At 36.0% G+C, this 18,294-nt stretch overlaps 1 protein-coding gene across 1 annotated transcript in view; it reads right to left on the minus strand.

Annotated features, from left to right (window-relative positions):
- Positions 1–18,294, minus strand: part of LOC149782413 (nephrin-like) — a 113,211-nt gene that overhangs the window by 57,211 nt on the left and 37,706 nt on the right. Inside the window, exons 3-4 of the mRNA XM_089935134.1 lie at positions 11,312–11,442; positions 1,959–2,190 (exon numbers count right to left, since the gene is read on the minus strand). Of these exons, the coding sequence (XP_089791260.1) occupies positions 1,959–2,190; positions 11,312–11,442 (363 nt within the window). The remainder of the gene's footprint in view (positions 1–1,958; positions 2,191–11,311; positions 11,443–18,294) is intronic.

Below are 18,294 nucleotides of genomic sequence, written 5' to 3' on the forward strand. Positions count from 1 at the left end.
TATAACTATTTTCTGTTACTTACTGGAAGAGCATATAGTCATAACACCGATTAAAATCAGATCTCTACTATCAATTGTCAAGATCTGACACTTATGGGTCATGCTCTGGTGACCGTTGAATTAGCCAATGGAAATGCAACTTTCAGAAATTTCCAAATGAGTTAAATCATTGGGCAGATATTGATGCTCTTCAGCCATACTGATCAGTCTCCCAAACACTAAAGTTGAAGACTTCATCTGACTCACTGATACAATTAGCAATTATGTAATATCAAAGGTCAAGAGAAAATAACCCATAATCAGTTGATGTCAGAGCTTCACATATGACAGTGGGGATCTGATTTGAATTTACTAGCCGTGCACTGTACATCAGCCAGAAATGCTATTTACTTCAAAAAGATGCTTTGTGAGTTTACATCGAATATCTGACTACATACCAGAGAGAAGCCATTACAGGTGTATTTGAGGGAAAGGATGTATTTGTGCAAACATGGACCAGCAGCCATATAATGGTAGTCTGATAAGCATCGTTTTCAACTAAAACTTGAGATTAATGTGTGTGCAAAGTTTCATGGCTATTCTTCAAATAGTTAAAAAGAAACAGCATTAACAAACCTGTGCTAATAGATGGAAGGAAACAATATGAATTACAGACAATAGATAATGGACTACATGTTATCCTATAAGAGTTTCTCATCTGTGACTATCAGAGTTTAATTTGATAGCATCCAGGCCTTCCAACTTATATTCTGATGTTAATCAACTATCATATACAGTGTACATAATAAAACAGAAATACCTACGAGATGCAGAGAGACATCAAGACATGGATGCCTCCAGGAATTGAAATGTTCGATGAGCATGATGATAAAAGCTTAGATACCAGGTCTATCAAAATCTGATCCAAAACGTAGCCACTACAGGGTTCACAAGCTTAGCATATCATATGCACAATCACCACATTAACATGCCCTTAAACTTAACTCATAATCGACTTATATGAGACTGTGATAATATAACATTACGTACCATATCTGAAAAAAGTCTAATTAGAACAAATGTTTCTCGCATGTTCACAAGCTCAACCAATCAGATGAAAGATGATCTCAGTAATATATGTGGTTGTCACTCATAACTGAATTCATCCAAGATATTGATTATATAAATTTACACACCAAAGATGATCAGAACGATGCCTCCTGAGCATTCAAAAGCAAGTGTTGTTGGATGAATGACATGTGATGGATGCAGGTCTACACCATAAGCTCACCTGGCATTTAAAAATTAAACACATTCCAGTACTTTTTCATTCAGTGACTTTTATTTTAAATGACCAACTTTCTCTGTCTATCAGACAAGAACCCGCATGAAATCTCCTACTGCACTTGCTGGATACTATGTCTCAAACTGCATACGTTGCTCCAGTTACGGTTTTTCTTTATGCAAACCTGTTCTACAAGCTACCCTGGCTCCATTCTCTATCAGTTCTTGAAAAGTGACAGAAATATTTTGCTCTCTTGCTTGAATAGTCCTATATTTCATTGACAGCAACTCAATCTAGATACACATCTTTCTTCTGATGACATTGCTTTATTTCTACTCTGATATATATCTTTACCAGTAAACTGAATTACCAAGTTGTCAAGAACTACAATGCATTGCAAGGAAAGCAATGCTCTCAAAACCCTTTGAATGGCTTCCACAGCTATGCATATTTTCCTTGAAATGCCTAATCCAGATAAAACTTGATTTCTCACATCCTTTAATTCTCAGAGCTTGTTTAACTATCAACAACAATGGGACTTGCAATTTTCTTTGACTTCCAACATTGCTGAATTCAGTTTAACTATCAACAACAATGGGACTATGCAATTTTCTTTGACTTCCAACATTGCTGAATTGAGATCAAACACAGCTCCAACCAATACAAGGTTACCCGATATTATAATTCTACTGACCTGCAAATCGAACTGTCCCTGAATCTGCAGACTGAATATTCCTGGAAGGATCTGGATACTCAGTTCCACAGTAGAATGTTACATTCTTGTCAGTGTTGTCAGACCATGTTGTATACAGAGAGATCTGAAGTGTACTTGTGTAGACTTTTTCCTGTGACGGACATGAACCAACTGATGTTGTCATGCCAATGCCTACAGGATACACACCACTAACAGCTGGATTGGTGTGGGTCTGTAAAGATGTGATAAGAAAAGATTGTAATACAACAAGAGCTTATTCAAGTAATTTGAAGGAGATAATAAAAATGAGGAGGGCATAATATCCAACTCTTTTTTTTTACAGCTTATTTGAAGGCACTGTTAAATCCAGTTTATTTTGTATTGGAGATTTAGAACCAAAATAAGTACTCTGACTTAGCTTTTTACAGTGCTAGAACGAAAATGGGATGACCATCCTAAAATTATTTCAAAAGGGCTATCTGGTACTTTATAGAAGAGGTGGTGGTCACAATGTACCAGGGTACTGATATTAAAGAATGGTTAGCATGTACAAGATGGGTCTTATATAATATTATCAAACTAAACGAATAAGACTACAAGTTCCATGTATCCATTTCCAGCATGGCAGGAGGTAACCAGTGTCAATATATTGTAATTTAAAACAAGTAGTACATCTGTGTGGAGTAATTTTGTAGTCATTCTAACATTGCATGTCAATGTGATGGTCACATGCAGGTCAATATCTACAATTTGGATCAATGTATTGTACTATGACACTAATTAAATCCTACACTTTCATGACAGCTGAGAATAAAAACTGATCAACCATTATTCTCAAAATAAATCCTGGAGTTTAACAATTCATCTGATGGTGCTTGTCAGCTCAAAGAGATATTAAACGGTTTCTTCCAAGATTTCTCTTTTTTCATATTTACAAAACATTTACTAAAGAATTTAAAATGTCCAATGCTTGTTTTACTTTGTATTAAGTCCAACTGCAGAGAACCCAATTGTTTTCTATAAAATTGGTCAAAATAAGCATGCCCGCTTTGTATGCATAATTTCCATAAATCTTCAGAAACCGAGCATGTGCGACATCAGAGGCAGGAGACTGACAGAAGCACTTTACCCTTGTAAATCAAGACAGAAAGGTTGTAGATCTCTGAGTGGAAAGAGTGATGATAAAACTGTGCATCTGAGATGGACCTAATATTTAAATATAATAATGACAGTCATACATGGACACATGAGACCCGAGTATGTTATTACCTTTTGACACAAAATATTATGGAAATGACCTCGAAAGCACTGTTTGTGGATTATTCACAGGTGTACCAAAGGTGCTCATGGGATTCTCTTTACACATTGCACCATTCACTAAACATGTTGTAATGCATGCTACTGATTGTATCAAAAACATTAAATAATTTGTGATCATAAGCAATTCATTCCATCTGATCTCAATTGCAATGATTAGTTACTCAAGCACCATCGAAAATGGCGACTTCACCATCAACAGAAACAATGGCAGCTGTAGCTGGCAAAATTATCAATTAAACAAATTCAACATTAACTTCGGATTCTGTGATTGTAAATCTGGCAACGGGGAGTGGAGTGCAGTCGAAGACATGAGTGTTGAAGCCACCAAAGCTGTCAGGCAAAGGTATTAGACAAAATCAATAATATTGAACAATGTCTCAATTCAAAGATATATCAGATCCCATATTTGACATGGGGCACCAGTGTTGGTGGATCGAACCAAAATAGATTTTCAATATTATTCATCCAGGGATACCAATATATTAAAAATAGAATTACAAGTGCAGGATACATCTAGGTTTTATCTTCCATTTCAGGCATTCTTGGAAATTGAGGGAAAACTTGTACAAAATAATTCTGATGGCATTGTTTACCCTGCCAATACCACTGTTGGACTTGTCAACAATAGAATTATAGCAATTTTCAACAGTGCATGTTATTCCATCAATGGAAACAAAATCAAATCAAATGTGGACAATGTTGATGTTTCCATAATGATTACTGAACCTGGCCAATACAGTGATGATTAGATGAGAACATCTGGCCCATCTACTAAGAGCACATTTGCTAATGCAGAGTTTGAATAGTATTCAATTAGGGTCCTCATTTCGAAATCATGCACGTAATGCTGATGCCAGTGTTGTAGGCATTAACAGTACTTATAACAATGGATTTGCACAGCATTAGGGACAACTTCATGGAGACTCATTATGATTTTGGCATGCAATTTCCCTCAGTCACATATTTTGCATAGATATTAACAAGATTATTTTAAGGGCCAAACACACAATCACATCAACCCACTAGAACAAAACCAATGATGCAATATGGCATGGTGCAGTTGCCGCTGATCGTAAAGTTGGATTGTAACCATTATCATTGTGGATGCCTGTGCTAACCCTGTGAATCACATTTATAGGAACTTTTTTATGCAGCTGGGAACTGTGTTAATGATGTCATTTCATGCACATACCACAGATGTGCACCCACCAAGTACTATTATGATATAGTTTACATGGCAAATAAGTATTCAACATGGTCTTACTGCTTAAAAACATATGTTCATGGTGTTTTAACTTAGATATTAAGACAACGACCAAAATACTGATGATGTCTGACAACTTAGAAGTGACTGAAGTTTCACTGCTGTTAAGCAGTCATCAGGAAGTCTCTGAATAAATTCAGATTAACTATAAAACCAATAAAAATGCACATGCATATCACAGTCTGTGGTCATATATGAATTGGCATCAAAACAACAATACTGGTCAGCAAATTTCTCAACATCACTTCATGACATTATACTCTATTTATTACATTTCACTGGAACACTGAAGTTGTTTGGGCATTTCAATGCTGACATGTATTTTCATGTATGGTGATGGTTACCAATGTTATGCGATGATTCTTTCTGACAAGGCCTTATTGTTGGAAGTGTAGATGGTCGAATGTGAATCATTGATGTACCTGGTGAAAATTCTAGATAAATGGATGGATGGACGGATGGATGGACAGACAGATAGTGTGCCCATTAAATGTATATGTAGTTCTAGGATGCCCACAGTAAATGTATGGAGATCTTAAACATTTTCATGTTTTGAGATATGATTAAGTTCCTAACCACTGTGTCACATCCTAAGATTTGTGCTGGGCATAACTGGCATTTTCCTAAATGAAAATGGAATCAGACCCACATAATGCACAATTGCCTGAGATTTAAATATTCCCCAAGAAGAGAATTTTTATAATCTTACGACAGTAATACCACTAAAAAAAAGTGTAATTGGTTAGAAGCACATGTGTATACTACAACTGAACCTGATGAGTTAGGACAAGGTCTGCCTGTCATGCAAGTGTCTCATGTCCTTCAGACCAATACACTTTTAACAGAAGAAATATGATGGCCCCTGAATGTTTCCGACATGACAAAATAATTGATGCAGAGCAAAAGCTGCAACATGAAATCTAAAAGAGAACCATGTTGAAAGTGAAATATAAAAAAGCATATTTGGTTAAAGATGCTATTTGTGGGCTTGCCATGGCAACAACAGTTGGTCTTGGTGTAACTGGAAACACAACCATGACAGTCATATGAACTATTGTGAGGGCTATATCATTAGTAACCAGTGTCTCGGGTGGAGCTAGCAAATTATTTTGATATGATTACATTTATACTGACTGCAGCCATACTAATTAGTAGTTTCAACTGGATTAGTAAACTCTTTTCCGTGGCAAATGAGGATAAAATAATTAGTCCGGTAATGTTCAAGAGTGTGTGGGCAGAAATGGAAAATCAACTGTGTAGCGGATTTACAGATAATAAAGCTTTTGAGTAAAACATCTACCATAGTTTCATAGGTGTTAAGGTTGGTTTTGCCTGTGACTGCTCTGCATCTGCAGTGTATCTTGTACCTTGTATGACTCTACCTTGTATGACTCTAACCAAGCAATGGCCACTTCACTTCAATTACTAATGCTACTATTTCTTGGATCGCACATAGTATGTTTGATATTTTATGTGTTCAGACTGTCAGCAAAAGAAAGATGTTGGGGGGGGGGGGTGTCAAAAATCTTACTGCAGACATGTCTACCATATTTTATTCATAATACTGTAGAGAGAGACAGAGACAGAGAGATAGATAGTATGCATGTGTCCATTAAATGTATTTATAGTTCTAGGATGGAGATCTTAAAATTTACATATTATGTGATGTGAAGTGATGTGACTTTGATTTTTAACGTAGCTTTAACAATCTTTCAGTCATATCGCTACGATGTCTGCAGTGAGGCAATTTATTGTGATGTCTAGCACTGGGGCATCATGCCACAGACATGTAGCATGATGTCCCACCCAGTCACATTATCCAGACACCAGGCTGACCAGTCCTAACACTAACCTCTTAATGCTGAACGCCAAGCGAGGCAGATTTAAGTACCATTTTTGAAAGTCTCTGGTATGACTCGGCCAGGGATTGAACCCATGACCTCACGCATCTGAGGCAGACACTCTAACCACTAGGCCACTAGAGCGGTTTACATGTTATGCGACAGGATGAACTTCCTATCCACTGTGTCACAAGCTAGGGTTTGTGCTGAACATATATCTAATTCTGTTTCCCTATGCCCTTTGAACCTATATATAGTTATATTCTGGGGACCTCAACAGTTTCCAAGTGATGAGCCAATATCAAGTTTCTTTCCTTGGGGTCTGTACTAGAAATCTTTCTGATTTATTCAAATGTCTTTCAACCAGTACATGATTAGAATGTGGATCTCCACTGTTTAAAGTTATGACTCAGGGGCAAATCCACAAGCCACGGGACATGACCCATGGTTTGTATTGTATATACCAGTATATTTATTTCTAGCTGTCTCATATATGGGGTTATTAACTGGGGATCTCAGCAGTTCCAAGCTGTCACCCAGTGGTTAACATACCCACAGGATAGACCTCAGGGAGAAGATGACAAAAAACCAACATTCAGATTTCCACTAATTAATGCTTCAAATATTTAGATTTTTAAAGAAAAGAAAATTAACCATCCATCTAAAACAATTGTGTACATCTAAGGACTACCCACAATTATAATCCACTTTTCTAAAAGATGCAGGAGACAAAAGTTATTGTTCCTTTTTCAACTTAAACATGACGACCCCTGATAATAATTATGTAAAGATTTCAAACAATATCAAAACTTAGAGAAATCTCTGATTGGTTGACAAAGTACACCTTTAATGAACTGAGTTTCATGAAATGAAAAACACATAACAAATTTACATAAAGTGTGACCCTCTATAACACGGTGGCTGGGGTCATTAGAACTCAACTGTGTTATAGACCGAACAGTGTTATAAACAACAGTTTCCTTTGGCTGAAGAAAATGATGCATTTACCTAAAACATGGCCAGCGTGGGTGGGTGGGGTGGTAAATAAGCGGGTACAAATATATGCCTTTGATTAAATGAAGATATATTAGTATGAAAAATACTTGCATATTGACAACTTAAATTTGTGTAGTACAGTCCATTATGCGTAAAGTAATTTACATGTGTATAAGAAATCCATGAATTTGAGTATAGATCACGTCATAAAATCCAGGTATGACTCGCATCCCATTAGGAAACACAAATAACGCAAATAAAATATTGCTAGTCCTTGTTTTGATCTATATCCGATTGTCACTAAACAATTCGCTTCAACTGTCGCATATAGCACATCGTTATAGCTGTTTACATGCCACATGTACATGTACTTAAATTGACCTATCATCTTGCCAAGGATACCCAAGGGATGAGGCACTTCATAGGGAAATTAAGACATGTGAACAAATGAAAACAGTAAAACAAACATCTTTGCTAGACACATTATCTTCAATTAACTTGATGGCCAGACATCTATCATTTCAAGAGATTGTAAATTTAATTTCCGTTTTATCCTGCTGTTGTTCGTGACCAGAACATACATATTTTGTTCCTGCAAAATTGAAACTTTCACTGCAAAATAAACGTGTTCCAGTGACTTTGGAAAATGCAACAATTCATCAGATTCCTTTGCTTTAATTTAAGTTTGGTGCTGATTTCCTTTGACGAAAGTTATTTTTTTATAATGAAGATTGTAGTCAGCATTGTTTGATGGACATGCATGTGTAATTGAAGTTATCACTAATTAAATTTAAGTTAATTCTTTACACAAAACTCCTACAATTAACCTAAATTAGTCAGCTCAAATATAATCTTTCCCAACAAAATAAGGGGTGCAACCATGCTTGAAATTTCATAGTCCTTGATATCAAAGACCCAGTTTGTGTGATTTTAATTAAAACTGACATAGTGGATTAGTGGATTATGTCCCATCTTAGTTCTGTGGCAACAATACATGATGAACAGGACGATAATATTGACTGCTTTAACCCACTACATATAGCTATGTATGATTTATGCTGGTTGCTTTATTGTTTTTTGTGATCGAGTGTAGCATTTGTATGTACCTGACTTGTTTCATGTTTTTAAGCTATTTACTCAAGTTTTAATTCAAGGACTAACCTTGTTTGCAAGCTTATAAGTTTCTGGAAGTGAACTTGTTTTACAATTTGGTGGAATATTCCATCAGAAATTTGAGTTTTCCAGAGCAATCGATAGCATCATAGGTCAATGGATATCTGAATTTGGTTTGGTAAACAATTATTCATTCCTGTTTTATAATCAGTCTCTGGAAACCTTTACAGCTGTGTTCAGATGTATTTTGAGAGGAAATATTTATTTAAATAATTCACTGGAATTATAAAGTGCTCACTGGCTTTTTGGACTGGAACACTACTTTGGGATTATTGAGAAGATATTCTGTATTACATCAGTCTCATATATCAGGCTATTTAAGACTATTGGAATACATTTAGAACATTTGGAAATTGTGATAGGACAGTTAGGATTAATTGGAATTTAGTTCACAATACTGGAAATGTCTTTTGAATTTGTTATGAGTCTATGGTCTTAAAATAAGTTACAGAAAAGAGTGAACTGCAACAAGCTTTGTAAAATTCAATAAATAATTTACTTCGGAATCCCTAGAATACAAAATGAAAATGAAAAAGAACTTATAGTATTACAAACAGAATCTCAAAATAATCCTAGAATTACAGACGCAAGTCCTAATAATGTAAAGTGCTGCATAAAATTTAGTACAAATCCAAATTAACTCCAAAGCTGAAGGTGTTGATGTGTCTGTTGTAGCTTGTATAATGCTGATATGTCAACAGTCTTTTGTTGAATCACAGTAATATAATTCCAGGTTTGAATTCACTATAAATTTCAGCAAATGTCTCTGTCCAAGAATTGTATCAAAGAAAATAATCACCTGCATTCAATAAGTTGAAAAAATAAATTCCAGCCCAAAACGAATTATTGGAACAACATATAATACAGCTTGATTTTGCTATATCTTAAAGCACCAAAATTTTCCCTTCTGTGAGAAGATTATAGTCTTCTGCCTGACCTCAGGTCACAATTAACATTTCAAAAACAGAACAAACTATTACCTAATGGAAAATAACCATCTAGAACAATCCTCAAGTTTACAAAATAAAAAATTAGTTATCATAAGAAACCTATTACTAAAATTATCAATAGAGAACCTAGATTATGTCATGTAGACCATGTAAATTCCAATATTCTTGACCTAAACCCAAATAAACATATTTACCAACATTAATAATGATCCTTATCTTAAGCCCTTACACAGATATAATATTTTAGCTATATGTATTAGTTGTTGACAGAATAAAATATTTTTAAAAATTTAAGTAGAAAATGAACTCAGTCTTGGACAAGGTCAAGTCCAACATATAATGTTACATTACAATAGCATGTACTGAAATACAAATTTTTTTAAAAACATAACAATGAAAAACCATGACCTCTGATCAGTGTTTCCCTTTACGCACATTTGTGCGTCAGGGACGCACGCTGGAGAAAATTGACGCACACATATTGTTACCGTGCGTTTTTTTTTACGCAAATGATTTTCATAATATGATCATGATTTATTTAATACCCAATGCATTGGATGATAAATGGCATCGTATATACTTCGCGTATAGGCATTGAATGGTTCCCCGCTTTGTTTGCTCCCTGCTTTGCGCTCCTCTATTCGTATAGCAAAGTGCAACGCAGGGAACATATAAAACAATGAACCAGACTAGCATAGGCAATGTTATGATGGAGTAGCTTCCCCTAATCTCGTGAGCTTTTCGCGATTTCCATCGAGCTCAGCAAGCTGTTCTAGATATTTAACATCAAGCCTCGTTGCACTAGAAAGTGATCGCCAGATTAAAACGTCATGCACTAAAAACATTAGCAAAGAAACTGAAAGAAGCAGAACACAAAAGAGCAACTGTGGATCTAACTTTAATGAAAAATGGAGAAAAGTATTGCCTTGACTGGAATTTTCATTATGATTACCGGTGTGACTTCTGATCGGGTGATTACAAAGACTGTAAAAGTGAATAATCCTTTCATGACAAGATTTTAGAAGTTTTAAAAATAGGCCCTCGTTCGCCATAAGATATCTGGAGAACACATTATAACATAAGACATTATTTCACAACATAGAAATCAGTAAACTTGCAGAGATAAATGCATTATTTGGATTACAAAGTCAGCGGGTCATTGCAGATTTTGTTGGTTTTTAACTTTTACTGCAATAAAAGAAAGATCTTAAAGTTCAAGTGTAACTTATTAGAAAGAAAATGAATCAGTATCCTCCTTGATATTTGGATAAATATGTTCTAGGATGAAGTACAATGAAACTTATGATAGTACACATTTGATGAAGGGCAGTAAGTTAACTCCCATTTGGTTAAAAAGATTTATTTGGCTTTTTGTATTTGCTTATATGTAATGTGTTGGGCTATAATATTGTTGAGGAGACTGTTAAAAGTATGACTTTAAAAGAAAAATGAACTAATAAAATTATTCTTTGAATGGACAATGCATTTGTTTGTTAATTGTGCATGTTGGTGATTTTGTATGTTTAGAGAAAGATAGAGAGAGAGAGAGAGAAAGAGAGTATGTTGTGCAAGTTGCAATATCCTATTTCAAGGTGAAAAAGTACTAGTCGTATGAAAATTTGGCAGTACATTTTTGACCCCACATTTTTTATTTGATACCCAATTTTGACACCTAAGAGTTTTTTGCACCCTCAATTTTACACCCCTGGGGGATACACTGCCTCTGATACACAACCACTCTACTCTTGCACAGATCTGTAAAGAAATGAGATGATTTCATTAAGAAAAGTAACCGTCAGTCAGTCATACCTTGTAGTACCATTTGATGAATGGAGGAGGGTATGTACAGTCTGAAGTCTTGCACTGGAGTGAGAGATTGGACACAATCAGGTCTGTAGGTGACTGCACATCTGTTATATATACCAGCTGGGAAGGCAGGGCTGAAAAATGCACAATGATGATAAGTAACCAGAGGAAAGAAATAAAGAAACACGTTAAAGGAAATACAATATTCCATCACATTCATCAATATACAACAGTAGATGCATGACTGTATGGTATATAAGTCATTATACATGGACTTTTAGGCACAACTTATAGAAAATGGGACAGTGATATATAAAAGCAAATATAAGGCTCATGATTCATCGTGTCTGGGATATATAAAAACATGGGTAAGGCACCTGACCAGGAGTAGGACTGGGTTATATAAAGACATCAGTAAGGCTTATATTAGGACTAGGAATGGGATATATCAAGACACTGGTAAGGCTTATATTACGACTGGGACTGGGATATATTAAGACAAGGCTAAGGCCTATATTAGGACTGGGACTGGGATATATAAAAACATGGGTAAGGTTTATATTAGGACTGTGATATATAAAGACATGGGTACGGCTTATGATTAGGACTGGGACTGGGATATATCAAGACAAGGCTAAGGCTTATATTAGGACTGGGACTGGGTTATATCAAGACATGGGTAAGGCTTATATTAGGACTAGCACTGGGATATATAAAAACATGGGTAAGGTTTATATTAGGGCTGGGATATATAAAGACATGGGTAAGGCTTATGATTAGGACTGGGACTGGGATATATAAAGACAAAGCTAAGGCTTATATTAGGACTAGCACTGGGATATATAAAGACATGGGTAAGGTTTATATTAGGACTGGGATATATAAAGACATGGGTAAGGCTTATGATTAGAACCGGGACTGGGTTATATCAAGACATGGGTAAGGCTTATATTTGGACTGGGATTAGATTATATAAAGACATGGGTAAGGCTTATATTAGGACTTGGATATATAAAGATATGGGAAATACTTATGATTAGGACTGGGCTGGGTTATATCAAGACATGGGTAAGGCTTATATTAGGACTGGGATTAGATTATATAAAAACATGGGTAAGGTTTATATTAGGACTGGGATATATAAAGACAAGGGTAAGGCTTATGATTAGGGCAGGGACTGGGATATATAAAGACAAGGCTAAGGCTTATATTAGGACTAGCACTGGGATATATAAAGACTTGGGTAAGGTTTATATTAGGACTGGGACACATAAAGACATGGGCTAGGTTTATGATTAGGACTGGGACTGGGGTATATCAAGACACAGGTAAGGCTTATATTTGGACTGGGACTGGGTTATATCAAAGACATGGGTAAGGTTTATATTAGGACTGGGACTGGGTTATATCAAGACATGGGTAAGGCTTATGTTAGGACTAGCACTGGGATATATAAAGACATGGGTAATGCTTATGATTAGGACTGGGACTGCGATATATAAAGACATGGGTAAGGTTTATATTAGGACTGGGACTGGGATATATCAAGACATGGGTAAGGTTGATATTAGGTCTGAGACTGGGATATATCAAGACACAGATAAGATTTATATTTGGACTGGAATATCTAAAGACATGGGTAAGGCTTATATTAGGACTGGGACTGGGATATATCAAGACATGAGTATGGCTTATATTAGGACTGGGACTGGGATATATCAAGACATGAGCAAGGCTTATATTAGGACTGAGACTGGGATGTATCAAGACACAGGTAAGGCTTATATTAGGACTGGGACTGGGTTATATAAAGACATGGGTAAGGCTTATGATTAGGAGTAAACCTGGGATATATCAAGACACGGGTAAGGCTTATATTAGGACTGGGGCTGGGATATATAAAGACATGGGTAAGGCTTATGATTAGGAGTAAGACTGGTCTATATAAAGAAATGACTAAGACTTATATTAGGACTGACACTGGGATATATAAAGACATGGGTAATGCTTATGATTCGGAGTGGGACTGGGATATATAAACACATGGGTAAGACTTATAATTAGGAGTAGGACTGGGCATTGTTTACTGTGGCAAACCATTCCTCTTCTTTCAGTTACTACAACCTTAACCTTTGACCTTTTCAACCATAACCAATAGGGTTATCCCTAGTGCAAGCCACACACAAAGTTTGGTAGCCACTGATAAGGAAGATCTCAAGTAATTATATTTTTCTTCTTTCTCAGTTAGCTTGATTTTTGACCTCTTAAGCCAGAAATTGGTAGGCTTCTAGCATAACACAACCAGTTGTGCAAGCTGGAGGGACGGTGCAGAGTTAAAGGTGTAGGGAACACTGTATTCAGAAATAAGTAACAAAGCTTGATGTGACTGGTCCTTTAGGTAAGAAATGTAGTATCTTGCAATTTCAAGCTAAATCATATTTTATACCATCAACAGTTGCCTTGTGGAACAATCTTGTCTAACTATGGTATCAGTAAAATGCCTAGTTGTAGTCATTGAACCCTATATATTATCCATGAGATTACAACACAATGTAGCTCATTAAAAGCTCATCTTTACCATCTTCAACTTGTTGACACCCATTTTTGTTCCTGTTATAGGATTGAAACCACAATACATTTCTTCATATTCTGTCGTAAGTAAAGTCAGCAAAGATCCAAGTTGATGAGAAAATTATTCTCAGTGCCATATCCTGCTGTTAGCTAAGATTTATTGCTTTGGGCAATGCAAATGAAAAATATAGAATTCTACAATATGTATGAAATATATAACCGATACCAATAGCTTACTGATAGTAAATGCTGTCATTGTGCCACTTTTCTCTCTTGCTCTCTCTCTCTCTCCAATCATTTTTCACTATTAGTCACTGTTGTCATGTTGAAATATATTGTAATACTGGTAGTATGTAGGGAGATGGCTAATTAAATTTGTCCAGAAGGAGTGGCAATAACAAGATTTTCAAGATGGCGGTCATACTATGTCAGCACCAACTAGACATCACTAGAGGTCACTTAGTGAAAACCATTTGCTGATATGACCACCCATTCAGATGGAGTAGCAATAACAGGATTAAAAATATGGTTGCTGTGGTGACTGTATTAGATATCAGATCAATACCATTTTCATTTAGAACCAATCAGACATCATAAGAAATCATCTACTGAAAACAAATGTCAAATGACTTCATGTTCAGGAAGTGTGGCAATAACAAGGTTTTCATGATGGCTGCTGTGACAGACATAGTGGCTGTTGGAACGTGACCATTTATATTTAGAACCAATTAGACATCATACGAAATCATCTATTGAAAACCAATGTCAAATGACCTCCTGTTCAGCAGGAGTGGCAATAACAAGGTTTTCATGATATCTGCTGTGACAGCCATAGTGGCTGTTGGAACATGACCATTTTCATTTAGAACCAACTAGACATCATAAGAAATCATCTATTGAAACCAATGTCAATTAACTGACCTCCTGTTCCGAAGGAGTGGCAATAACAAGGTTTTCATGATGGCTGTGACAGCCATAGTGGATTTTGGAACATGACCATTTCCATTTAGAACCAATTAGACATCATAAGAAATTAACTATTGAAAACCAATGTCAATTAACTGACCTCCTGTTCAGGAGGAGTGGCAATAACAAGGTTCTTGTGATGGCTGCTGTGAAGCCATAGTGGCTGTTGGAACATGACCATTTTCATTTAGAACCAACTAGGCCATGTGTGGGATGCATGTTGTTTCATTGCAATCCTCAAAGTAATTTAGGAGGAGTAGTTATAACAAACTTATGCTAATGGATGGACATATAATGGACATTGGATTAAGGACAAATAACCATCTTACAATCTCTTCCGATCTATGACTAACAGAGCTGAAAAAAATTCATAACTCTTCAGAAAATAGTGGCTACATTTAATCCACTAAGAACTGCAAGATAAGCTGGAATATCAAAATTCTGTCATACCATGGATGCAGAGATTTTTCAATAAGTGCATGTTTAGATGATGACTATAATATCAGGGTTACGAAATGTCACATGTCTGATTGCATATATGAATGGTGGCTGCGAAAGCTGAAGTCACTTTTCAAGTACGTATCCAATGTCATGTGTCATTTTAATCAGATTCATTAAAATTGATGCAGGACAAGTAAATGTTCAAGTCAATTGCTCTGCAGGACAAGCAACCATTTGAAAAATGTTCTTGTGCCATTAATATGTATCAAGTACACAAAAACCAATTATAAAAGCTACAAGATTCTTTAGTGCTCTGTATTCAGTGGCAGAGTACAAAAGGCAATTAGTTAACTCTAACAAAAGTTGAAAGAGCAAAGTGATTGTTCAACATAAATCTTCATGTAATGACCACATGATGTATACAATTTCAAGGAAATCAAATGATCTCCATTACCATAAATGTCAACAACAAAAAAGCTGATATCTCACAACATACAGTACTCATGCTAGACGTCAAGATCAGCAAATTATATCTGCACTGTTAAGATGGTTTGTCAATATGGAGAAAAAATTTGTTATGTAACAATAGATAAATTTCAGTGCATTTTATATCCAGTTTGCGGCTTCCTTTCATGGGACCTCTGAATTTCTCCACTCCAAACCAATGGTTGTATATACAAGCTTAAAACTGCCAACAATGTCGTCAATAAAAAAAAATCACCAGTTGGTATATTTTGCTGCTAAGAAGGGAAAAAATCCAAGTCTGCGACATTGGCGAAGCTCTAGGCAATCCCATAATAAACATTTTACACTTTCTTATCGTACTTTTAAGAACAAAAAACTACTTTTTCATGCACGATAAAAATATACATAATTTTTCAGGAGCCACACCACAATCATCTTGAATTATTCAAATGTGATCTCTTCCCGAAAATGATAATAAACTTGTAACATTTTCTTTTGTACTTTTAAGAAAGTTTTTTTTGTGTACGAGAAAAATACATGCATATGAAATTTTGAGTGCCACACCATGACTGTGTTATATCCAAATTTTGTTATAATGGAGCGTGCTATAGCGGGTCACACTGTACCTATATTTGCTTTTGGATATATTCTCTATTTTGAACACATCATGAAAGTCCATTTTCATCTGCTTTCACTCTCTGTCTCTGTTTCTTCTCATCTTCTTTTCTTGCTTTTCTTGATGGGAATGGAATCTTCATTTTCTGAAGACCTCTCCTTATCTTCCTCTTATTTTCTTTTCTTTCTTCTCTTTTTTAAAGGCACCCTGAAGACAAATGTCCTTTCTCATTACAATAACAGGTATCTTGACCTTTTTCTCCCTTTTCTCTGTTGTTCCTTTGCTTTCATGATGTGGACATTCTGAAGCTGAATGCCCTTTCTCCTGAAAGATATAGATGTATCTTGATTTTTATTGTGAGATGGAGTAGTCTTTAATCTTCCCTGAAATATAATTTTGTATAATGCCCCTCAAAGCTTTGACCAGATGGGTAAGCTGTGCTGAGTCTTGCATCTTGACTGTTTGAGAGCTGATTGGATACTCTGACTCTACAACAATAACCCACTAACAATTATACCATTTCAGCGAAAAAGGAGAAGAAAGTAAGAGACAATAGAGTGAAATATTGCCTCACAAACAATATGAAGTACTGGCTCAAATCCATGCGTCAGAGCAATTTTGAAGACAATATGAATGAGTCTGAATCAGCACACTCAATGTCTCCCCCGTGACCAGACAGTCCACCATGAATAAACATCAGTCAGTAACTGCTGAAACATACCACATTCAAGAGACACAAAAACACACATCCAGAAAATTTAGAACCACATCATACACCTACAAAGTGAAATTTAGAGTTTACGTCTGAGGTGCTGCCCCAAAAAGCAGAAGGTTTCATCACTGTTTTGTGGGATTCGTTGTTAGCAACATTGAAACGACAATGCCAAGCCAAAGATGATTATCGTTTGAGACTCTCCATTCAGTATGAGATCACTGAATTGAACATCTGACTATTGGGTCTGTTTACAGACAAGGAGTTTGTATAGTGTCTGACATCACGGTAGGAGAGATTGGTAACAATGTTGCAACTAGGGGGGAGGTGACGTCACAGTACTGAGCAAAGGGCGGGTGTACAGAGATAACACAGACAAGAGACAAACACTTATACAACATTTTTTTTATATAAAACTTTGGAGGCAAGAAAGTAATTTCTTTTCGAGGCATATGAGTGGCCCTGAAAAGGGCCTTTGGGTTCTTCTATTTTCTTGACATCTTTAGCCATCTTCTCAATTTCTCCATCAATCCTTTCATCTTCTTTTTCTCCTTCTCCGGCATCCAGTCTGGATGACCCATAGCTCTGAATTTCTCCTGGACTTTGATAAAATTCTGATTTAGTTTTTCAAAATCCTCTTTTTTCATTTTATTCTGTTGTTCCTTTCTTTCTGTACTCCATTTTTCTTTTATCTTCTTGACTGCTACATCCATGACCTTTCTCAAGAGTTCTTCGGCTCTCTTGAGCTCGTCCACACCCCTTTTGACAAACTGCCAATCTGACCATTGCTCAGAATCTTCCAAATAACACCTGACTCGGATAACATTATCCAGAGCCTGTTTTAACGTTCCCACTTTGACATGGGGGGGGGGGTTAATCAATTCTCTCAACTTCTTCTATTATCCATTCTACCAGGTCTTTCGCTACTTTGAGGCTCTTCACATAGTTCAGGCTGCCTGGAAATCTCCCTTCCTTATTTAACCTTTCCACCATGTGTGTCCCATCCAATATCCAAAAATAGCTATCTCTCAAATCGTTGAATAAAGTTGTCACTGCTGCCATCTTCTTTGCTTATTCCATAGAATTGCGCGAACAACGAACGCTTTGAGTTTTTATCTGTCAAGCATGGACGTGAAGGAAAACATCCCTTACATTCACTTCACATATTATAAACTATCCACACAGTGGTGAGGAGCCAAAACAATATACCCAAAA

Source organism: Sinohyriopsis cumingii, chromosome 15 (genome assembly GCF_028554795.1).
Source record: "Sinohyriopsis cumingii isolate HCF-2022 chromosome 15, ASM2855479v2, whole genome shotgun sequence".
Taxonomy (NCBI): domain Eukaryota; kingdom Metazoa; phylum Mollusca; class Bivalvia; order Unionida; family Unionidae; genus Sinohyriopsis; species Sinohyriopsis cumingii.